Raw genomic sequence first — 26739 nt, forward strand, 5'->3', positions numbered from 1 at the left:
TTTTGTTTTTATATACACGTATATATAATTTTGGCGATACCTACGTTTGTCGAAAGAGTCCCTGATCATTAGTATGCTGACGAACCGAACCATTTCCAGTGTGTGAATAGCTCTTCCCATAACCGGACACCGAAATACATCACAGAACTATATTAATTATCACTTGGCTACTTAAAACTTCAAAGGTAATTACATTATAATGAACACTGGCTCCCTTAATGATTATGAATAATTGACAGAAACAAAGCAGACTGTCGGACATCTGTTGGTTGATGTATTAATCATAATTTTGCAATCACCTGCGGATTGTAATCTGTTATACCATTGTCAACACATAACATGAATGTTAATAACATCGTGAGTCACAGTGTCATACATCCGGGCTACTTACCTTACTGTTCTAAGGAAGCAGTGTACAGTAAAAATGTCCGATTCTGAAAAATATGTCACATGTTTTAGATATGTAAACATTGCCAGTTAACCCTTCATATTATCTATAATAAAGTATATATATTTGTAGTCTATACAACATTTGCAATTTTAATACAGCTCTGAAGGATAAGTAAACTTATTTTTTCTATGTTTTTCAGACCTGTGAATACCACGGTATTTTTTTTCTGAAACCTATTTGAAATCATATATCTCTATCCCAAAGACAGAATTAATCTTGTTTTGACATATGTTGTACATCAAGTTTTCCCGCTATCTTACCTTATGAGCCACAATTTTTCGATGTAGACAAAACTAAATTTCCTGTGTAAACACTCTTTCGGAAAATCCGGAAATTTAACATCCGGAACCAATTTATTTATTTTAGTTTTAACAAATGTGAAGCCTGTATGTACTACTTCATAAGGAATATACCAATTATTGTGTACATTTACTTTTTTTCATTTGTTATGCATATCATAATACAGGAGTTATTTGCTTAACAAAAAATCACCCATGGCCAGGCAATCTTTCTGTGGTGTGCTACCTAATGATACCAATGTCAACCACAGGGACTTGGCACAACTTCTCAACCCTACGGTCCCTATAATACACACTATACATACTGTGGTGCAAAGTCCCTGTGATACAAAAAAAATAACAAATACGGTATCTTTTTTTTAAGAGATTTCAGTCTCGTTTGTGTTATTATTATGTACGTAGTCACATCGTTGGTTTGTTTTTATTTGTTTGTTTGTTTATACGAGGTTTACGTCCACACGGCCATAGTCACGTGAGGCAGAGTATGGAATGGCGGTCAGGAAAGAGTGAAAATCGGGTTAACAACACGGACTGTAGCCAGGCATTCACCGCGTCCGACTCGTCAATTGTTGTGTCACGATATCGTCAATATCCTCGATACCGGGCCGGAAAGACTGTCAATAATATAACTCAATATATACTATCCTGTCAGGAAGGAACTTCTCAAACCTCGTGATTCATATGTAATTATTGAACCCGTAATAATAAAAGTAGCGACACGGTGACCGCACGTGTGACTCACGCTCACCGCAACAGGGACGCAATATTTTGTCACGCCGCAAGGTCGAACTACTTTAAGGTGTGGTGTGGCCATTTTGACTATAAAAAAACCCCACATTGAAACCGTACCCGTATTAAAAATGACCTTTGTCTGATCTCTTTCCAGTCAAACCGATTTCCAGAATCATCTTAAAATATAATTAAACATGTGAGTTTGTCTTAGACAAACAGACGAAGTCACACTAGAAGTTTTGCGTGAAAAAAATATGATCTTCAGGAACCAGTTACTTATGAATACTATTCTATTTACAAATAGCATGGAAGGTTTCTATAGCAAATGATTGAAGGGCCAACGACGTTTACGTTGCCCCAATAGTTCTCTAAGATAACAGGAAAATTAGCAACTGGATTGCATGGTTTAAATTCAAGGGGTCAAGATGACCAGTCAGGTGGTCATGAGTATTTTTTAGCAAGATTTCTGAAGTCATCAGTCTATTTTCCCTACAATACTCAAAGCATGAGGATAAAAAGTGTAGATACATTTTAGTTATATTCAGAGTTTGCTTGACGTGTTTATAAATCAGACTGGAAATTCCGTCTGTATTAGTCCACAGGAAATGTACTCTATCAGTCCAACGGCTCTCTTCCTGTTGACAGGAAGTCCTGCACCACTTACTTCCGCCAGAGAATTGATATCTGTGAGGTCATTGTTGTGTGTTTCCGTCAAAACTTCATGTAAGCATTTTTTTTTTAAATTCACTCTTTTTATGGGATGAAATGACATTTGAGCAGTAAATGATACACTCTCATGACAGATGGAATTGTAAGCATTGTTTAGTTTTTGTAATAATTAACATTTTGATGTCTACTTATTAATAATAGTTTTGACATTTTGCTAAACCTGTTAAGGTCATTCCACTCAAAAAAGGTGGTTGTCTCAATACTGACTGCTGACCATTGTCTCATTACAGACTGCTGACCATTGTCTCATTACAGACTGCTGACCATTGTCTCATTACAGACTGCTGACCATTGTGTCATTACAGACTGCTGACCATTGTCTCATTACAGACTGCTGACCATTGTCTCATTACAGACTGCTGACCATTGTCTCATTACAGACTGCTGACCATTGTGTCATTACAGACTGCTGACCATTGTCTCATTACAGACTGCTGACCATTGTCTCATTACAGACTGTTGCCCATTGTCTTATTGACTGCTGACCATTGTCTCAATACAGACTACTGGCCATTGTCTCATTACAGACTGCTGACCATTGTCTCATTACAGACTGCTGACCATTGTCTTATTGACTGCTGACCATTGTCTTATTGACTGCTGACCATTGTCTTACTACAGACTGCTGACCAGTGTCTCATTACTGACTTCTGACCATTGCCTTATTATTGACTACTGGCTATTGTCTCATTACAGACTGCTGACCAGTGTCTCATTACTGACTGCTGACCATTGTCTCATTACTGACTTCTGACCATTGCCTTATTATTGACTACTGGCCATTGTCTCATTACAGACTGCTGACCATAGTCTCATTACAGACTGCTGACCATTGTCTCATTACAGACTGCTGACCATTGTATCATTACAGACTGCTGACCATTGTCTCAATACAGACTGCTGACCACTGTCTCATTACAGACTGCTGACCATTGTCTCATTACAGACTGCTGACCATTGTCTTATTACAGACTGCTGACCATTGTCTTATTAGACTACTGACCATTGTCTCATTACAGACTGCTGACCATTGTCTCATTACAGACTGCTGACCATTGTCTCATTAGACTTCTGACCATCGTCTCATTACAGACTGCTGACCATTGTCTTATTGACTGCTGATCATTGTCTCATTACAGACTGCTGACCAATGTCTCATTACAGACTGCTGACCATCGTCTCATTACAGACTGCTGACCATTGTCTCATTATTGACTGCTGACCATTGTCTCATTACAGACTGCTGACCAATGTCTCAATACTGACTGCTGACCATTGTCTCATTACAGACTGCTGACCAATGTCTCATTACAGACTGCTGACCAGTGTCTCATTACAGACTGCTGACCATTGTCTCATTACAGACTGCTGACTATTGTCTCATTACAGACTGCTGACCATTGTCTCATTACAGACTGCTGACCATTGTCTCATTACTGACTGCTGACCATTATCTTATTACAGACTGCTGACCATTGTCTCATTACAGACTGCTGACCATTGTCTGATAACAGACTGCTGACCATTGCCTCATTACAGACTGCTGACCATTGCCTCATTACAGACTGCTGACCATTGTCTCATTACTGACTGCTGACCATTATCTTATTACAGACTGCTGACCATTGTCTCATTACAGACTGCTGACCATTGCCTCATTACTGACTGCTGACCATTGTCTCATTACAGACTGCTGACCATTGTCTTACTACAGACTGCTGACCAGTGTCTTATTACAGACTGCTGACCATTGTCTCATTACAGACTTCTGACCATTGTTTCATTACAGACTGCTGACCAATGTTTCATTACAGACTGCTGACTATTGTCTCATTACAGACTGCTGACCATTGTCTCATTAGACTTCTGACCATCGTCTCATTACAGACTGCTGACCAATGTCTTATTACATTGTCTCATTACAGACTGCTGACCATTGTCTCATTACAGACTGCTGACCAATGTCTCATTACAGACTTCTGACCATTGTCTTATTGACTGCTGACCAGTGTCTCATTACAGACTGCTGACCAGTGTCTCATTACAGACTGCTGACCATTGTCTCATTACAGACTGCTGACCATTGTCTCATTACAGACTGCTGACCAATGTCTCATTACAGACTTCTGACCATTGTCTTATTGACTGCTGACCATTGTCTTATTACAGACTGCTGACCATTGTCTTATTACAGACTACTGACCATTGTCTTATTACAGACCGCTGACCATTTTCTCATTAGATTATTGTTCTATGTTGAGTTAAATAGATGTATACACAAGAACGGTTTTTCCAATAAATCAGTTTATTTACATAATCACAGAGTGCATTTCTATCATCTATTTTACAGTGAAACCTGCCCAATCTGACACTGTGGTTTGAATTAGTGGCATTATACAAATATATTATTTGGTAGCTTATCTGAAGATTGAGATAAAAAGAAAAACCTGAATATCAGGTAGGGTAGAACTCAGGTGTTCAATTGGACAGGAGTCACTTTATTTATATCATATCTATATGACTTTCAAAATCCACAAATTCATTTCTGTATGCATTTTCCAATATTTTTATTTTTTTTTTTTATTTTTTTATTTTTTATAGTTGCAGGATATCATGTTTTCAGAAATGAATATGCAAGATCTGCATTTAAAAGCAAAGCAGTACTCTGACCACTATGAAGTGTCCAGACCAGTCATACCAGTGGTCAAACCAGGTATATACAGCCATGAAGGAACACTGAAGAGTCTGTAACCTGGCCTTCAGTGGACAGTGAAATGTTCAATTTACCCAAGTGAGGTGAAAAATGTCTCATTTGACCCATGGTCAAGATTTGCCAGAATGAAAGCCAGGCAGAGGTAGGTGGAGTCCTGGTTTGGCCTGGAAGAATGTGTAGGAGAGAACAACATTTGTACAGTCAGCCAGGAACGGATCTTCATGGAACTCCGGATCTATGTAGAAAAACACCGGAAGATCCACCTGGAAATAAAGAAAAAACATCTTACTGTCTTTATTCTCATATAATCCTCTTCTTTAGTGTAAAAAATTGAGTACCGTATTTATCCTCAAATAAGCCCCCTCCTTTAGTGTAAAAATTGAGTACCATATTTATCCTTAAATAAGCCCCCTCCATTAGTGTTAAAATTGAGTACCGTATTTATCCTCAACTAAGCCCCCTCAATTAGTGTAAAAATTATGTATTAAAGTTTGGGAGGACTTATTTGTGAAATACTTATAGTTTACTAAAGGGACTTATTTGTGAGCACAGGCTTATTTGTGAACAGGACTTATTTGTGAGCAGGACTTATTTGCAGATAAATACAATTGTGTTTTTTAAAATTCCATGGCTGTAATTAAAGGTTTTTTATTTATATCTCTTTTCAGACGTTCGTAAACTAATTTCCTAACAACTTACTTTTAATACTAGGGTTTGTTTGTTAGATAATTTGTACAGTAAACAGACCGTGTTGGAACAATAACTTAGAGAATAAAACAAAGGTAATATACTCCCTAATTTTTAAACTGCAATAACTTCAAAAATGACACAGAGGCTGCAAATTAAACTGCCTCTCAATATACATGTAACTCGTATGAAAAACCCTTCTAAATAATCTCTGTACATCACCGAGCAGTTGTAAAACATATCAAATCTTTTGAAATTTCAGAATGAACCGTTTTTGTGATGGGTTTTCCAGCCTGATATACATTTCATAAAAAGTCTACTTCGAGTATTTCGGGCCACACCAAGCCTAAGGTTCCAAGCCTAGTTTTGTCTGTGGTTTGTGTTATCGGAGTATGACTCATTTACACAGACAGCCCATCCAGTCAAATTAAAACCTAGAAATCAGCAGGTTTGAGGAAACTTCCTTTTTTCTATGGAATGATAGCCATTCTACACTTCCTTCAACATTTCTAACCAGAAAAAAAAATTGGGACGATGAATCATATTGGAAAGCTTAGTCACAAACTATGGATAAGCATTTACATATGTACAGTGAAAAAAAAACCCGAAAAAATGTACATTAAGGGGTCGACCCCGAGTAATCCCGATGGAATGGGCTGTGACTTAACAACTATGACAAACATGGGTCCTTTGTGAGGTTCTGCACGGTGACATTTTGTGATGTTCCACGCTTTAAGACAGCTAGTTTTGGTGGATTATGCTCTCATTCTTATCAAATTATGTTGTCGGGAACATCTGATAGTTTTTAACGTTGCACTCAAAGATGTAAAAAACAAATAAACATCTGCAAGATTCAGAATGCAATCCTTGATGACATAATTGGATACAATGTAGCTACAGTGTGTAAAATATAGACTGGCCAAAAACGCAATCCTGTAATTAATATACATCTACAATATATTGTTTTTGTTCATAATGATTATATAACATATTTGCACTGTATTGTTTCCATTTAAAATGAAATCATTTAATATAAATAACAAATTATTGAAAATATCAATTAAGTATAAATTATCTGTGATAACATGAATTTTTTTAAATCCCCCCTTCTTGTCCCCACCCTTTACCATAGACAATCTAGTACTATTTTGTCACCACTGATTTCAGGGCTTTTTCTGGGGGGCTTTTTGGGGCTGTTAATGGGCTCCATTCCCAATTCAAATTATTTCATATTGTGGCCAACTTCCCAAAATATGCACTTTACTCCTGAAAATTCTTACCCAATTAACCAATTGAATTGATTTCCCAAAATGACAAAATAGGGCCCTTCCCAAACTAGTGAGAAAAACCCTACATTTCCTACTGCAGTTCAGCAACCTTTTACCGATTTACTAAATAAACTTAATAAGGACAGGACCTTTTTTGGATTCAATAAATTTTATGGTTACAATTCAAAATGACTCTCATCCAGTAAACTATATCAGTGAAGTATATATGTAGCTGTCTAATTGTCCCATGTGAAGGAGATTGACAGGACTAATTAAAACTCTTGAGTTGATATTGTCAGGCCATAGTTTAGAGCAAGCCCTTTAATTGATTCTGACATGAACAGTGATGTTAGCTGCAAAAAAACCTTAGTAAAGGAAACTGGAGCCCAGGAAGATAAGGTTTCGGTTAAAACACCAGGATATACCAAAATAAAGCAACACCACAGTATACTAAATAAAGTTTACAGTTTCATGACACCGAAAATTGCCCCAAACTAACTCAGATCAAGAAAACACAAATTGGCTTCATGGTGTCTGTATTTAGATTCCAGTTAACATGCATCCAGGTGGTTAAAAAAGTGATTGAAATTCTAACCCTAAATACTTTCATCAACCTGATACCAGATTTCATTTCCTCAGTTTCATCAATATCCTAAATACTTCAATTACAGCAGATATCCGGCCTCAGTTTCATCAGTATCCTAAATACTTCAATTACAGCAGATATCAGCCTCAGTTTCATCAATGTCCTAAATACTTCAAATACAGCAGATATCCAGCCTCAGTTTCATCAATGTCCTCAATACTTCAATTACACAAGATATCAGCCTCAGTTTCATCAATGTCCTAAATACTTCAATTACAGCAGATATCAGGCCTCAGTTTCATCAACATATGAAAATTCCTGAACTTAAAATTTCTATATGAAAGCATTACAGAAAGGGAAAAATCTTGGTAGACGATCTTATCCTATTGATGAAACTTGCTCAAGATGTTGTTTTGACTGGGCTCCAAAATACTAGCTATAGGTGCTGTTATTATAGGGTGCCTACAAAATCTTTTATTATGGGAGAGATAGTCCATATCTTAACCCTTCAGTGGGTAGATCCCACGCTCTCTCTTTTTCTCCAAAGTGTCACATCACACTTGACCGATCATCCTCAAGAAGAAGCTGTGACCTAAATACCTCACAAATTGGAGACAATTATCACCTTGCTGAATCGTGTAACCCCAGCGTGGGTAATGCTTTGTAAACACAAACAATTCAGTCAAGACACAATGGCTGAAAGTAACAAATGTAAACTTTAATCGCCACGGAAACATGTTTTTACTTAAATCAGTCAACCGTAGAAGTTCTGATGGGCTGATGGGTATTGTAGTATATTTTTTAGCACATTAGTTTGTAGTATGAATGAGTTTGGGAAATTGGGTGAATTTGAGAGCATTTCTTATTTACATTGTATAGAAGGTCAAAACTGATCCAGTGAAAAGATTGAGTTACACACTTTAAATAAATGTTTGTTTGAAGTTGTATAAAGCTATATGTATGAGGAACGGCTTAGTGGTTCCATATGTTTTTCACCATTTCACACTGAACTCTCAGCCTCCCCGAGGTGGAATGTAACTTGTACAATCCGATACCCACTCTTAGTCACCTTAATGGGTCAACATATTGAAAGTGTTTAACAGCACAACATGTTCGCTACAGCAGATATTTATCAGCCTTAAAGTCCATATCACTAATAACCAAATGTCAAAATATTTTATCTGAAGGCACAGTAAGATCTGGTTTTCAGAAATGACATGTACATTAACTCCGATCTGACAGATCAGACACAGGGGAACTGGTGTGTTATATTACACAAATATTGTAGTGTTGTATAAGTTGACCTTGGTGGTGGAGATTTGACCTTGAACAAGTCAACATCCGTGGTGAAAATAGCTGATGATGACTTAAATTCTACACCTGAAGTTTTTACACGACAGGTAGTATTGGGCCGAGGGAGAAAGGAAATAGGTGAAAATCGTGTCTCTACGTGAAAGGGGGTACGTGAAAGGGGGTACGGGACCAAAAGCCTGGTGTTGACCCAAAGGTCAAATCTTACATTGCCCCACAAAGAGCCCTTCTATTTATATATTAAAAAGTATCAGAGCGAAATCAGGAAAACTCTGTACCCTATATGGCAGCCCAAACAACATCTGCCTCCATTGAGAATACAAATTTTGCCTTAAGCCACACATTTTCCCCAGTTTACCCCCGCAGTGGTCTCCAAATCTACAAGGACAGCACGTACACATTGTCCTTTATACAGGTCTTTGATTGTTAAGCAAGCTATTAATTTATTTTTCAAATTCTTCTTTCAGTTTCTCAAATTAAATTATGAATACATATATTATATGTATATTAACTTTCAACCTTTCATGACAAGAATATATGGGTAATTTTTAAGAATATAATCATTGATATCTATCATACAAAATCTTGACAGGGATTTTTTTATGAAGAATACATATCAAACACACACCAATTATGACGGTAATTATGACACCGAATACATCTCAAATCATCTAATTTGTCTCTTTAACACGTTGGTACTATTCCAAGGCTTGTTAGAGCAATTATTGAAAAAAATTCAAACAAAATATGAAAAAAAAAAAATTTGTATAATACAATCTAATTGAATACAAGATTTTACAGTAGAATGCTCTATTATAGTGTGGAGTTTTATGAAATAAAAAGAGTTTTTCATCCAAGAAAATGTCAAATTATTAACAGTCTGTCAAAAATGCCTTTGGTGCCTTTCAAAGTTCCGTTACATTTTTATGGTTTTCAATTATGTGCCACAGGAACGAATTAAGCCGCTAGGACACAAATATAGACATTGTGATTGAAAGCCTGAACCTTTCACACTATGATATATGGTGTATGCAAGTTGAAGTTTGAACCATACCAGCTGTATATCTAAAATTGCCTAACACAGAAACAATTTCAGGGTTTGTGGCGGCTGGCTAGTATTATCTACGTCTGTATCTGATAATGTAAGATTGTAAAGGAACACCTGACCCCAGAAATTTCTGTCCAATAAGACAATACTTTGTGTCTGTGTCTGTATCAAAAACAATTTGTCAAACAGTTGATTTCCAATGATACTGAACACCACAAACTCTGCTAACATCAGAGTTTCTAGTGAAGCTAGGTTTTATCTATCTTATAAGGAGCTGGTGTACATTTCTGTTATACTAGTCAGCTGACAATGGCCCTCTCCTCTGGCCCTCTCTCATTTGGCCCCCTCTCCTTTGGCCCGACCCCCTCACCTTTGGTCCCCTCTCCTTTGGCCCTTCTCCTTTGGCCCCCTCTCCTCTGGCCCACTCCTTTGGCCCCCTCTCCTTTGGTCCCTCTCCTTTGGCCCCCTCTCCTCTGACCCCCTCTCCTTTGGCCCAACTCCTTTGGCGGCCTCTCCTTTGGCCCGCCCCCTCTCCTTTAGCCCCTCTCCTTTGACCCCTCTCCTATGGCCCCCACTCCTCGGGCCCCCTCTCCTTTGGGCCCCCTCTCCTTTGGCCCCCACTCCTTTGGTCCCAACTCTTCTGGCCCCCACTCTTCTGGCCCCCACTCCTCGGGCCCCACTCCTTTGGCCCCCTCTCCTTTGACCCCCTCTCCTTTGGCCCCTTTCCTATGGCCCCCACTCCCTTGGCCCCCAATCCTTTGGCCCCCCCTCCTGACCCCTCTCCTTTTGCTCCCTCTCCTTTGGCCCCTCTCCTATGGCCCCCACTCCTCGGGCCCCCTCTCCTTTGACCCCCTCTCCTTTGGCCCCCTCTCCTTTGGCCCCACTCCTTTTGTCCCAACTCTTCTGGCCCCAACTCTTCTGGCTCCCACTCCTTTGGCCCCCTCTCCTTTGACTTCCTCTCCTTTGGCCCCCACTCCTCGGGCCCCTCGCCTTTGACCCCCTCTCCTTTGGCCCCCTCTCCTTTGGCCCCCACTCCTTTTGTCCCAACTCTTCTGGCCCCAACTCTTCTGGGCTCCCACTCCTTTGGCCCCCTCTCCTTTGACTTCCTCCCTTGGCCCCCACTCATTTGGCCCCCTCTCCTTTGGCCCCTCTTCTTTTGCTCCCTCTCCTTTGACCCCCAATCCTTTGGCCCCCTCTCCTTTGGCCCCTCTTCTTTTGCTCCCTCTCCTTTGACCCCCAATCCTTTGGCCCCTCTTCTTTTGCTCCCTCTCATTTGGCCCCTCTCCTATGGCCCCCACTCCTCGGGCCCCCACTCCTCGGGCCCCCTCTCCTTTGACCCCCTCTCCTTTGGCCCCCTCTCCTTTGACCCCCTCTCCTTTGGCCCCCTCTCCTTTGGTCCCAACTCTTCTGGCCCCCACTCTTCTGGCCCCCTCTCCTTTGGCCCCTTTCCTATGGCCCCCACTCCCTTGGCCCCCACTCATTTGGCCCCTTTCCTTTGACCCCCACTCCTATGGCCCCCACTCCCTTGGCCCCCACTCATTTGGCCCCTTTCCTTTGGCCCCCTCTCCTCTGGCCCCCTCTCCTTTGGCGCTACAACAGCCTTTCCCATATCCTGCACCATTCAGCATGTAATGTACCAATATGTATCCATACCAGCTGCATGCATTCTCTATTTACTCTTCCTTTAGTCTCATTCTCTAGGATTTTCTTTTTTTCTGTTTTTTTATCCCAATCATAATTTTCCATGCCATTCTACAAAAGTCACAATTTGTTTCCATGCATACTCTCTATCCCCAGTCATACTGCCTTCATACTCTCTATCCAGTCATACTGTCTCCATACTCTCTATCACAAGTCATACTGTCTCCATACTCTCTATCCCCAGTCATACTGCCTTCATACTCTCTATCCCCAGTCATACTGCCTTCATACTCTCCATCCCCAGTCATACTGCCTCCATACTCTCTATCCCCAGTCATACTGCCTCCATACTCTCTATCCCCAGTCATACTGTCTCCATACTCTCTATCCCCAGTCATACTGTCTCCATACTCTCTATCCCCAGTCATACTGCCTCCATACTCTCTATCTTCAGTCATACTGTCTCCATACTCTCTATCCCCAGTCATACTGTCTCCATACTCTCTATCCCCAGTCATACTGCCTTCATACTCTCTATCTTCAGTCATACTGCCTTCATACTCTCTATCCCCAGTCATACTGTCTACATACTCTCTATCCCCAGTCATACTGCCTTCATACTCTCTATCCCCAGTCATACTGCCTTCATACTCTCTATCCCCAGTCATACTGTCTCCACACTCTCCATCCCAAATCACACTGCCTGACCACACTCTCTTCCCCTACTGCCTCCATAAGACATCACATTATCACCTGAACCCAAACTCTGGTCGTTATTTTTCTCTCTCAGACCTCCTTGTGCCAGCAACTCTCCATAAATAACAGTACCTAGCCAAACCCAATATCATAAGAAAATCTCGCCCCTAACATCTGCAATATGTTTTGTACTTGAGGAGAGTATTTAATGTATTTGCGTCTGATTTGCCCCGTTATGATGACATTTTGTATAAACATGTGTGGTACGAGAGGTTACACCTGATTTATGTGTTATAGATCATTAAATAGTCGGTAACACCCAGAGTGATTCATAAAACGCATCTGTTTCCCTACACAATTTGTCTTACGCTTGCAAAACATTGAGCTAAGTATCAAAGCATGTTTTGCTAACACTTCTGGGAGTGAGCATGATAGGGTAGCGGAGGTTTGGGTGCCACAAGTATACCTTTCACATAACATGTACACCTATTACTTAAAGTAAATGCTTGTTTAAAATTTCTAATTGGCACAAAAATTATACAAGTCACAAACACGACTGGGGAGTTAGGGGTTCTTACGTTACCACTCAACTTAACTTGTTCAGATGTTACCGTATCGATCCTAAGATAAACCCTTCCCTACAAATAAGCCCTCTTTTTAACTTTTGCAGAATCTCAAAATTTTAAAATTGTAATCTACATGGTTCTCAAGTAAGCCAGCCTTCCCAAAACTTTAATACCATTTTTTATCAAGAAACAGGGTTCAAATATTTTTAGTGTAAATATGGTAATTTTTTTTTCATGTAATTACATTTTTATCTTCTTCATTTTCAGCCCATTCAGCGGTATCAATTAATCAACACTACATAGTTGTAATATCTACAATGACCGATGATAAGACTGGAAAAAAATCTCTACTTCCTGTTCCTACAGCTGTATATATATATACAGCGGAAAAACTTCAGCTACATCATTGTTTACATTAAATAATTAATTAGTGTCTAGCCACGACATCAAACAATCAATAATTGACACTAATTGTCTTATTTTAATACATTTTAAAACACACAGGTGAATTTTTAATTATTTACATTAATTTTATTAATGTTTTATGATGATGCAGTTTGTGTAACTTTTTGTTCTGTTCAAGACAATTCCTTCTAAACTTCATCTGTACCTATATGACCTACAAACTATTGCTGTGTATTCAATTTCAAAATTTCGTCAATTATTTTCTCATCAATTATAACTTGTGGTACTCGTACAGCATGTAAATTTCCGAGCAATGTGACAGCATATATACATGCTCGTAATAATTTGACACATATAAATATTACATGTGACATACATATACACTTTAATACATTGCCAAAAACAAGTTCTAGTACTTGGAACTAAATTTCAAAAATGCTGTGACTTGCATTAGTGGTTTACATCAATCTTACATTTATTTTCATACTCATTTCAGTTCATAGTACTATAACCTGAACAGAACTTACAAAGTTTAAATAGTGGCAATGCAACATCATGTGTTGTTTAGTTTGGTTTATTTTGTTTAACATCCTATAAACAGCCAAGGTCATTTAAGGACGTGCCAGGTTTTGGAGGTGGAGGAAAACCGGAGTACCCGGAGAAAAACCACCGACCTACGTATACGGTCAGTATCAGGCAACTGCCCCACATGGGTTTTGAACTCGCAACCCAGAGGTGGAGGGCCAGTGATAAAGTGTCAGGACACCTTAACCACTCGGCCACCCAGCCTCTGCAACATGAATGTAAATGTTACATTATAAACCTATGACTACATCCCTACAGATCGCCAAAGTTATATATTATATATAGGCACGCTGCATCCTTCATCAAAACTAGCTGTAGAAAGCACAGGTGTTTCCGAGCTGTGTAACAGGTGTAATGTGATACAGGTATATATATATATATATAGGTAAGGCCAGGTAGGTACAGGTAAAACATCTAGTTTGTTAGAGATTGTGAAATACCGCGTATATTAAATGTTACAAGATACTTTTTGGTACATTGATTCTAAATATAACTTATCTGATCAAAAAACTCTTTCTACTTCTTCTCATGCACCAAAAGTCTGTTTTTACTTTATTTTTTGATACATTCACCTTAATCAGAACAAGTCTCCAGCTGTCTGACACTGTAACAATAATGTCTGTCATGATAAGTTGAGTACATTATGAGAAAAATCATGTTTTCCGTCACCATGGCAACACATACTTTGTCCTACTAGGGTAGCAGTGTAAATTCTAGGAGACATTCTTGTCTAGAAGTTAAGGACTGAAGAGCCAAGTATATAATTTGTCCATCTGTGAAATATGTTTGGTATATAGCTGGCTTGATGCCGCTTCTACTAATTATAACTAAAGTGTGTAAATACTAGGAATGCTTTATCATACAGGAAACTTTGGGCTATCAAACACAGCCAGTCAAACATAGGGACATACCAGGTCTACAAAACACAGCCAGCCAAACATAGGGACATGTCAGGTCTACAAAACACAGCCAACCAAACATAGGGACATATCAGGTCTACAAAACACAGCCAACCAAACATAGGGACATGTCAGGTCTACAAAACACAGCCAGTCAAACACAGGGACATGTCAGGTCTACAAAACACAGCCAGTCAAACATAGGGACATGTCGGGTCTACAAACCATAGGGACATATCAGGTCTACAAACACAGCCAGCCAAACATAGGGACATGTCAGGTCTACAAACCACAGCCAGCCAAACGCAGGGACATGTCAGGCCTACAAAACACAGCCAACCAAACATAGGGATGTCAGGTCTACAAAACACAGCCAGTCAAACATAGGGACATATCAGGTCTACAAAACACAGCCAGCCAAACATAGGGACATGTCAGGTCTACAAAACACAGCCAACCAAACATAGGGACATATCAGGTCTACAAAACACAGCCAACCAAACATAGGGACATGTCAGGTCTACAAAACACAGCCAGTCAAACATAGGGATATGTCAGGTCTACAAAACACAGCCAACCAAACATAGGGACATATCAGGTCTACAAAACACAGCCAACCAAACATAGGGACATGTCAGGTCTACAAAACACAGCCAGTCAAACACAGGGACATGTCAGGTCTACAAAACACAGCCAGTCAAACATAGGGACATATCAGGTCTACAAAACACAGCCAGCCAAACATAGGGACATGTCAGGTCTACAAAACACAGCCAACCAAACATAGGGACAAGTCAGGTCTACACATCATAGCCAACCAAACATAGGGGCATGTCAGGTCTACAAAACACAACCAACCAAACAAAGGGACATGTCAGGTCTACAAAACACAGCCAACCAAACATAGGGACATGTCAGGTCTACAAAACACAGCCAGCCAAACATAGAGACATGTCAGGTCCACACAACACAGCCAACCAAACATAGGGACGTGTCAGGTCCACACAACACAGCCAGCCAAACATAGGGACATGTCAGGTCTACAAAACACAGCCAACCAAACATAGGGACATGTCAGGTCTACAAAACACAGCCAGCCAAACATAGGGATATGTCATGCCTACAAAACACAGCCAACCAAACGCAGGGACATGTCAGGCCTACAAAACACAGCAAACCAAACATAGGGACATGTCAGGTCTACAAAACACAGCCAGCGAAATTTCACAAAGGGACATGTCAGGTCTACAAACCACAGCCAGTCAAACATAGGGACATGTCAGGTCTACAAAACACAGCCAGTCAAACATAGGGACGTGTCAGGTCTACAAAACACAGTCAGTCAAACATAGGGACATGTCAGGTCTACAAAACACAGCCAACCAAACATAGGGACATGTCAGGTCTACAAAACACAGCCAACCAAACACAGGGACATGTCAGGTCTACAAAACACAGCCAACCAAACATAGGGACATGACAGGTCTACAAAACACAGCCAACCAAACATAGGGACGTGTCAGGTCTACAAAACACAGCCAACCAAACATAGGGACATGTCGGGTCTACAAACCATAGGGACATATCAGGTCTACAAACACAGCCAGCCAAACATAGGGACATGTCAGGTCTACAAACCACAGCCAGCCAAACGCAGGGACATGTCAGGTCTACAAAACACAGCCAACCAAACATAGGGATGTCAGGTCTACAAAACACAGCCAGTCAAGCATAGGGACATGTCAGGTCTACACAACCAACAGACACAGGGACTTGTCTAGCCTATAAAACAGACAGACACAGGGACTTGTCTAGCCTACAAAACAGACAGACACAGGGACTTGTCTAGCCTACAAAACAGACAGACACAGGGACTTGTCTTGTCTATCAAACACTGCCAAACAGAGGAATCATCTTCTCAACTATGACTCAACAAAACTTGGCAACACTCAGAAGATGAATCTGATTAGGGATGCAAGAAATGATTCAATTTTCCAGCCTGCAATTAAGTGATTGATGAGAATTTCATAGTGAGAAATGTTCTTCTAAAGATGTGACTACTTTTCAAATCCCACTGGCATATGTAGACTGGCATGAGTCACAGGAAACAAACCAGTTCTGTGTTGACAAGAAAACCGGGAAGACATACAGTTATAGCATGTGTACTTTGTTAGTGATTGTTTTTATGAATTATGAGATATCTTCCATCTTCACAATATATGCAAAAAGTCAAAACAAACTTCACATATGTTCTAATATGAATTATGTGCTGTCTCGGGTTTATTGGAGAAAGGATGGATGAGCTTTTGAGATTGCTGGTTAAATAATTAAACTGGTGTATTTAAGTATGGATTCCAAGAGTAACATCCAGTAGGCCACTCATATATATTATCAGAATCACCTTGAGCTCCTAAGCCACACACACTTACATAATTCAGAGTTCATATCTTGTAGCTATGAATTACAATTAATAGATGTGCTGAATATTTAAAATGGAACATAATATCATGTAGTAGAAGTTTTACTTATATAACATTCTGAAGATAATTTGTATGATGACCTTATGCAAAATATATATGTGAAAGTTTCAGTGCAATGTATATCTAACCATCAGATAAGGCTGCTTGATGCTTTCAACACACCTGGGTAATTAACTTTTATGACCTTGAATGAAGGTCAAGGTCATTTTTATGAGGGAAGTTCATAGCGCTCCATACCAGGTACATGCTGGCCAAATAACATATCCCTGGATTTTTCGGAACTGGAGATAACTCTTAAAAGATTTTTACCAATTGTTTTCAAAGTTAAACTTTGACCCTGCCCATGACCAAAGATGACCTTAAGCAGTAACTTGAACACAGTGAGAAGAAACAGACTTGCATACTGCTTGCTCTTCATGACACTTAAGTATGATTTCTCTAGATCAAAGATCTTCAGATTATGTTGTTTGAAAACTTGACCATTCTTTTACACTTGTGACTCTAAAAGTAGGTCAAGGTCATTTATATGAGGAAAGTCTATAACACTCATTACAGGTACTTACAGATCACATATCAGGAATGGGATGTAATCCTTTTCTTTTAAAGATGTTTATGGTAAAAAGTTTGAATGTTGCAATATTTCAAGCTCAGAGGCATTTTGTGCAATGTAAGCTGAAAATGAAATTTATTCCTTGTAAGCTGAAAATAAAATTTATTCTGTGTAAGATGAAATGAAATGTATTTATATGACCCAGTAGCTTACATAATGCTAAGTATTCCTCCTATTATGATCAGAGTTAAATCAATTGCATTCACAACAATGACAACCTGGTGACCTACTGGATCCACAGGTAACATAAAAGTTGTCAATTGTCTTTAGCTGTCAATTGTTTCCGTTGACAGCTGATGTTATTCCTCAGTTGTAAATTAATTTAATGATGTAGCACTTCATTCCTTTCTGTCAATCCTAAACTGGCAATGAGCAATAAAATTTGCACCTGACATGAATACATTGTGCACAACATCCCTGGAATAGACATCAACTCTTAAATCAAGAGTTGGAATCAACAGCTTAGGATCAGTTAAATTTTCTTCATCTGGAAACGTTGTCTGGTTTTGCCTGAATATTGGGCTTCTTACGGACATTTTCATGACTGACAATATTCCTTTAAAGATCTGGTGTTACAATGGAGGATCAGATGGTGGTTTCTCCTTTGTTAATAAGAACTGCTGAAGCCTGTGGCCTGTTGATTGTACGAGGCGACTAAAACTTGGCCCCTACCCCTGCAGAACCTTAGTGGACACCGATCTGCTACTGTCCCCTTTACATCACTTGGGGTCTTTATATTATCCCTAATTCTTTCCTGTCTTTTCCTTTTTTTTTGGAATCCTTTCTGCTCTGTCTTTCTGTTCTTTATTTCTTCATCTGTCAGTGTACCCCTGACAACTATCCTCATTACCCTGGATGTTGAGGAAGTCATTCCATAGAAATTGATAACATTTATGTTAAAAATAAGTATTTTATGGGAATAATATCCAGGATTGTATTGAACCATTTAAAATTACTCAACATACTCTACCTACCATATCATTAAGTATATATGGTACAAATTTATCTTCAGACTTGTCTAACATGGCACAAAACAGTAAATTAATTTGGGTTGTAACAAGGTTTTTCATTGGTCAGTAATTTAATTTTGGTTGTAACAAGTCTTTTCATTGGTCAATATTCTGTCTATCAAGCGAAAGTGCATGTTTGATGACATCATACTGAAAGTACCTGGTACTAGTTTTTCGCAAAACACATTGGTTTTGGTAATTTTTCATACAATCATCTGCTACTGTATTATATTAATATCATAAAACAGATCTACATGCCAATTTTCCATCAAATACACAGACAAAATACATGGAACTGAGATTGAAACAAGCTTCTTTCTGGTGAATGGCATGCAGAAAAATTGGAAACACACTTTGGGTTGGGTAAACATCAAAATTAAAATTGCACCGTAGGAAAAATGCTCTTGCTGTTATAGAATTTCCTTTTTTTTTTTCAATTTTGAAATTAAGTTATAAGTACTGAACATGACAATAAGTTGGTCTATCGCTGTAATATAGACTGAAAATGTAAATGCACACTTTGCACAAACCACTTAGTGGTTTATTCAGCTGCATTCCAGTTGTGTATTGGGTGTATTGCCATAGACTTACTAATTTAATATTAGTTCAATCATTTGATATCATAACATGTTACAAATAAAATACAAAATTTAAATTAATGATACAAATAAATCTCTCATTATCTTTGTGTTTGTACAGACTAATATCGGCTGGCTAAAGTAATGTAATTAGAAATCTCTAATCATGTATAACACAAAATGTTAAAAGCCTTGATCACAAATTACGATAAAACAATTTCTGCTCCAATCACGGAGAAATCTATCGCAGGACTAGGTAAAGGTCACTGGTACCATAGTCAGGCTCTGTGAGATAGATGAAGCCATATACTCTACAAGTTGGTCAACAGGGTATGATTCATAGCTGGTTAGAGATAAGTGACCAATTACTGACCATCAACATCGTATGGCTCCTGTCAAAACTATGATCACCTAAGCTGGACTGGACAACTAACATAGGCCAGTCACCATTCTGATGACCTCAGAGCTATATTTTGTAGATCTCTGAAAGTTAGATGATTTGGTTAGGTTTCAGGTGATGGTTAGGTTCCAGGAGGCGGGAAGTCAATGGGGCACTTCTACAGCCATGTATCCCTCCCTATTTCGAGACCAATACAACTAACAGTTTGTAAAATGTGAATACATATGTATACCCAAACAATTAGTTAGTTACTGGTTTTTTAATTACATGATTGTAGATAGTTGCTAGTTTATCGCCTACATGACTCTGCTTATCGCTGGGTTTTGTCTCACAGACTGTGCCCAAACACTACATACACTATTTATATTTATGACAATTAGTCTAGGGGGCCAGTGCCTAAAATCGCATCCAAATTTGGGATTGGCTTATTGCAAGATATGGTACTATGGTTACTATGGTTACTATGGTTACTATGGTTACATCACAAGATGAATATCAAAGACATAAACTTCAACAAATTAATTGACATCATTTCATTTGGTTTTTCTTTTTCTTTTTTTTAAGAATACCAGATATCAGCTCCAAATGATTTTAAATAGCAATACCCAAAATTTCTTCACAATATAAAAATGTTTCTGAAATCCAACATTTTCTGCTTTTTTTCCCCCAAATAAATGGTCATGCTTTTAAAATATGGACAGCATGAACACAGAGCTGCTGGAGAAGAGAATACACGAGTGTTTGACTTGTAGAATACTGAGTTTAAGAAATACTGATGATCCATTGTGTGCACGGATAGATTAAACCCTGATGTGTTTAATTAGTTAACTGCCATTCAAGAAATTAATCTATTGATGAGACCACCTTCAACACTGACCAGGGGTCATCCTGACAATGACAAGACGTGGTGATTCAGACCACATGGTCATTATGACTCTATGAGGGCGCCATCATTAGTGACCGGGAGGAGGTGACCAGATCCATTATCAAGTCCACACTGGCTGTAATAATAACATACACCAACTCTCAGCTCTGGTGTCCAATAGTACTGGAACCAATAAATAAATATCAAACCTTCTTACTCCACTTAAGTTGGAGTCTCAGGGGTCTGTGAATAAAATATCACTGGATCCCAGAGGTACGGAAATAAAATAATTACAGAATCCCCAAGGTCTGGGAATAAAATACACGTCTTGTGTAAGCACCAAACATTTTCTGTAAACAATCCACTATCTGTAGCTCTCCGAGACTTAAATATCTGAAACAGCTACACGAACTCACACAAATTTATTGCTGTCCGAATCTTATCTTTTAATTAACTCTGAAAAGTTTTTTAGATATTTTAATTTTGCTATCATTAAAAACAAGATTATGTTTAAAAAAACTTCACATCAGATTTTATATTTATTTAGACATTTTCAATCAAGCACAATTAATGCTTAAAAGAAAGTTATCAGATTTAGTGATAAGAGAAAATTGTTTATATAGAATAATTAAATAGAATCAGAGGACCTCGGGAACAGAGGTGAGAGTAGGCCTGTCAATGGTATAAACTACCACGGAAACAGCTGGTACCATCTTAGGCATTTAAAGAGATATTTGAGAGTGATTTCACTGCATTTTCACCCAGAAAAATTCTCAGTGATCATTGTGTGAAAAATGACACAAGAACAATATTCTTGATAAAACTCACATCTACAAGGATGCTCCATTGCACACGTCTTGGACCTGCACATGTATCAGACCGTACACTCATGATATTACTGATGTATTTTATGCTAAAGTTACAGTTTCTTCAGCACAAAGTCATGACCATGTCACAGCAGGTTTCAGACAGGTTAAAATAGGTTCCTGCTGATTTTAGGTATTTTTAAACATACTTGACATTTATTTCTTGTAAAACATTAAAATTTAATACATACAGCATCCAGTATGCCTATAAGATGATTTGGATACTGTTTTTTAATACATTTTAAAATTCAATCAAACTTACCATACTTATCTGCAAATAAACCCATGCCCATGCACATATAAACCCTCCTTCTTATTCTATCACAGAATCGTCAATTCTAAAATAGTAATTAAAGTGGTTCACAAATAAGCCTTTCCCAAACTTGAATACTTAAATTTTTCACTGAGGAGAGGGCTTATTTGAGGATTAATATGGTAAGTTACCCAGCAGCATATGTATTCTTTGTGTATCTGATAATTCTATTTTCAAGTCCAAGGGTTTCTCGGATTTTACCTTGCATTGATGTAAACACTCAATGCATATACATGTATATCTATCCTCAAATGAATCTTTTGTCGTTTTCAAATGAGCCACATAATCAGCCTTAAAATGAGTTATTAAATACAGCTACATAATATGATTATGGACTCAAAAGTTACTTTGGCTTTTGTATTTGAATGGAAAGTCAAAGATCGCTATGACCAAAAAAAGACGAATAGCCAAAATTATGATTTATATTACATGTATATCACCGAGAATCATTTGGTTTATTTTGTTTAACGTCCTATTAACAGCCAAGGTCATCTAAGGGCGTGCCAGGTTTTGGAGGAGGAGGAAAGCCGGAGTACCCAGAGAAAAACCACCAACCTATATTCAGTACCATGCAACTGCCCCAAGTGGGTTTCAGATTCACAACCCAGAGATGGAGGCTAGGCTAATAATAAAGTGTCGGGACTCTGATGAGCCACCACAGCCCCTTGCTTAAAATCACTTGGAATACAACTTTAATGATGTTTACATAAGGCACAGACCAAGTAAAACATCTGATGCACCTTAAAATGGATAGTTCCACATGACAAGTACTGAAGTATTATCATAATTATGTAGCGAAGTATTATCATAATTATTCAGCGGGCCAGGACACAGCGAAACGCTCTGTGGTCAGGTAGCTCAATGGTTAAGAGTGTCTGTCTAAGAGGTTGAAGGTCTTGGATTCAAATCTTGGTCTGGTTGTTGCATTTTTCCTCTCCTATTACATAGTGTGCCCGACTACATACTCATGGAAGGTGGTATAGGGTCTCGTGTATCTTAGGAGTTGAAGACTTTGTTGAAGGAAGAAGGAATGCTACGGCACTGGACTGGGTGGAACTGCGGATGGCCCTAGTAGCTCATATGGTTAGAGCATCGGTCTATAGAGTTTGGAGGCCTTGGTTGGAGTCCAAGCCTGGTATGCATTTAGTTAATGGTAGATAATACTGTTAATTTATACTAACACAGGTTTATATTGCTAGACCTTCAGTCATATCTGAGGGAGACATATTCAGTGTCTCTTTAGGACCAGGACTGACCCTTCCAGTGGGAGATACAAGGCCAAACATAACCCTGGGGAACAGAGGTACAGAATGGGCCAGACCTTGAGGTATATCTATACAGATCTGTGTTGATACTGTAATCACACCATTGCCATTAATGCAGACAAATTGGAGTACTAGCAAGTTGTTAGAGAGCAATGAACCTGTACACAACACCACATGTCAGTCTCTTAATTATCAGTCAAGTGTGTCAGGTGCTAGGGGTGTACTCATAAAGTTCTCTAGACTGCTACTCTCACACTCAATACACAATACTCATACTCCGTCCCAGCATCCCTTTACTTCAATCCAAAACTCATACTCCGTCCCAGCATCCCTTTACTTCAATCCAAAACCCATACTCCGTCCCAGCATCCCTTTACTTCAATCCAAAACCCATACTCCGTCCCAGCATCCCTTTACTTCAATCCAAAACCCATACTCCGTCCCAGCATCCCTTTACTTCAATCCAAAACCCATACTCCGTCCCAGCATCCCTTTACTTCAATCCAAAACCCATACTCCGTCCCAGCATCCCTTTACTTCAATCCAAAACCCATACTCCGTCCCAGCATCCCTTTACTTCAATCCAAAACCCATACTCCGTCCCAGCATCCCTTTACTTCAATCCAAAACCCATACTCCGTCCCAGCATCCCTTTACTTCAATCCAAAACCCATACTCCGTCCCAGCATCCCTTTACTTCAATCCAAAACCCATACTCCGTCCCAGCATCCCTTTACTTCAATCCAAAACCCATACTCCGTCCCAGCATCCCTTTACTTCAATCCAAAACCCATACTCCGTCCCAGCATCCCTTTACTTCAATCCAAAACCCATACTCCGTCCCAGCATCCCTTTACTTCAATCCAAAACCCATACTCCGTCCCAGCATCCCTTTACTTCAATCCAAAACCCATACTCCGTCCCAGCATCCCTTTACTTCAATCCAAAACCCATACTCCGTCCCAGCATCCCTTTACTTCAATCCAAAACCCATACTCCGTCCCAGCATCCCTTTACTTCAATCCAAAACCCATACTCCGTCCCAGCATCCCTTTACTTCAATCCAAAACCCATACTCCGTCCCAGCATCCCTTTACTTCAATCCAAAACCCATACTCCGTCCCAGCATCCCTTTACTTCAATCCAAAACCCATACTCCGTCCCAGCATCCCTTTACTTCAATCCAAAACCCATACTCCGTCCCAGCATCCCTTTACTTCAATCCAAAACCCATACTCCGTCCCAGCATCCCTTTACTTCAATCCAAAACCCATACTCCGTCCCAGCATCCCTTTACTTCAATCCAAAACCCATACTCCGTCCCAGCATCCCTTTACTTCAATCCAAAACCCATACTCCGTCCCAGCATCCCTTTACTTCAATCCAAAACCCATACTCCGTCCCAGCATCCCTTTACTTCAATCCAAAACCCATACTCCGTCCCAGCATCCCTTTACTTCAATCCAAAACCCATACTCCGTCCCAGCATCCCTTTACTTCAATCCAAAACCCATACTCCGTCCCAGCATCCCTTTACTTCAATCCAAAACCCATACTCCGTCCCAGCATCCCTTTACTTCAATCCAAAACCCATACTCCGTCCCAGCATCCCTTTACTTCAATCCAAAACCCATACTCCGTCCCAGCATCCCTTTACTTCAATCCAAAACCCATACTCCGTCCCAGCATCCCTTTACTTCAATCCAAAACCCATACTCCGTCCCAGCATCCCTTTACTTCAATCCAAAACCCATACTCCGTCCCAGCATCCCTTTACTTCAATCCAAAACCCATACTCCGTCCCAGCATCCCTTTACTTCAATCCAAAACCCATACTCCGTCCCAGCATCCCTTTACTTCAATCCAAAACCCATACTCCGTCCCAGCATCCCTTTACTTCAATCCAAAACCCATACTCCGTCCCAGCATCCCTTTACTTCAATCCAAAACCCATACTCCGTCCCAGCATCCCTTTACTTCAATCCAAAACCCATACTCCGTCCCAGCATCCCTTTACTTCAATCCAAAACCCATACTCCGTCCCAGCATCCCTTTACTTCGTTCCATCACTCATTCTCCACCCCTTTACTTCATTCTATCACTCATTCTCCACCCCTTTACTTCGTTCCATCACTCATTCTCCACCCCTTTACTTCGTTCCATCACTCATTCTCCACCCCTTTACTTCATTCCATCACTCATTCTCCACCCCTTTACTTCGTTCCATCACTCATTCTCCATCCCTTTACTTCATTCTATCACTCATTCTCCATCCCTTTACTTCGTTCCATCACTCATTCTCCATCCCTTTACTTCATTCTATCACTCATTCTCCACCCCTTTACTTCGTTCCATCACTCATTCTCCACCCCTTTACTTCGTTCCATCACTCATTCTCTGTCCCTTTACTTCATTCCATCACTCATTCTCCATCCCTTTACTTCATTCCATCACTCATTCTCTGTCCCTTTACTTCATTCCATCACTCATTCTCCATCCCTTTACTTCATTCCATCACTCATTCTCCATCCCTTTAGTTCATTCCATCACTCATTCTCTGTCCCTTTACTTCATTCTATCACTCATTCTCCATCCCTTTAGTTCATTCCATCACTCATTCTCTGTCCCTTTACTTCATTCCATCACTCATTCTCCATCCCTTTACTTCATTCCATCACTCATTCTCCATCCCTTTACTTCATTCTATCACTCATTCTCCGTCCCTTTACTTCAATCCAAAACCCATACTCTGTCCCTTTACTTCATTCCATCACTCATTCTCCATCCCTTTACTTCATTCCATCACTCATTCTCCATCCCTTTACTTCAATGCAACAATTATATTCACTTCCTTTAATTCATTCCAGTATAATACTGTATCCATTGACTCCATTCTAACAGATCATACTCCGTCCCTTTAATTGATTCCAGTATAATACTGTATCCCTTGACTCCCTTCTGACAGAATATACTCCGTCCCTTTAATCTATTCCAGTATAATACTGTATCCATTGACTCCATTCTAACAGATCATACTCCGTCCCTTTAATTAATTCCAGTATAATACTGTATCCATTGACTCCATTCTAACAGATCATACTCCGTCCCTTTAATTAATTCCAGTATAATACTGTATCCATTGACTCCATTCTAACAGATCATACTCCGTCCCTTTAATTAATTCCAGTATAATACTGTATCCATTGACTCCATTCTAACAGATCATACTCTGTCCCTTTAATCCATTATCATACCATACTCTATCCACTGACTTTATTCTGAAACACTCAAATTTTATCATTTTACACAATTAATCAACATTCCATAAAAACAATACTAACATACAATGATACATATGTTTACCTGGAGTTCAAACCACACAGATCCATAAATGTCTGTTTCACATCCTGGTCATCTAAACAACATATTGTATTTGTAGTGTTAAATTCTTTTTTAAGACAAAAAAATTATGAACAGATTTCCTAAAAATATTATCAAACAAATAAACAGATTTTTCTTTAAAGTTAAGAACAACTTCCCTATCATCTTTTTAATTATACAGGATAGGAGGCATAACATTTCATTATTTATTTCAATTTAGAAAAAATAAACAAAAACAAAAACAAAACAAAAACAGACATCTTTTAAAGACAAAAGACATGTAAGCACTGAAGTTGTTGATCAAAAAAAGGTCACAGATTACACAATTAAAATTCTTTTCAGCTTCATCCACATC

General features: G+C 39.2%; 1 protein-coding gene across 1 annotated transcript in view; it reads right to left on the bottom strand.

Annotated features, from left to right (window-relative positions):
• Positions 1–4496: 4496 nt before the first annotated feature.
• Positions 4497–26739, bottom strand: part of LOC117336633 (cytochrome c oxidase assembly protein ctaG-like) — a 51010-nt gene continuing 28767 nt past the window's right edge. Inside the window, exon 6 of the mRNA XM_033897245.1 lies at positions 4497–5187. Within this exon, the coding sequence (XP_033753136.1) occupies positions 5035–5187 (153 nt within the window). The 3' untranslated portion in view covers positions 4497–5034. The remainder of the gene's footprint in view (positions 5188–26739) is intronic.

This window comes from Pecten maximus, chromosome 1 (assembly GCF_902652985.1).
Source record: "Pecten maximus chromosome 1, xPecMax1.1, whole genome shotgun sequence".
NCBI classification, from domain to species: domain Eukaryota; kingdom Metazoa; phylum Mollusca; class Bivalvia; order Pectinida; family Pectinidae; genus Pecten; species Pecten maximus.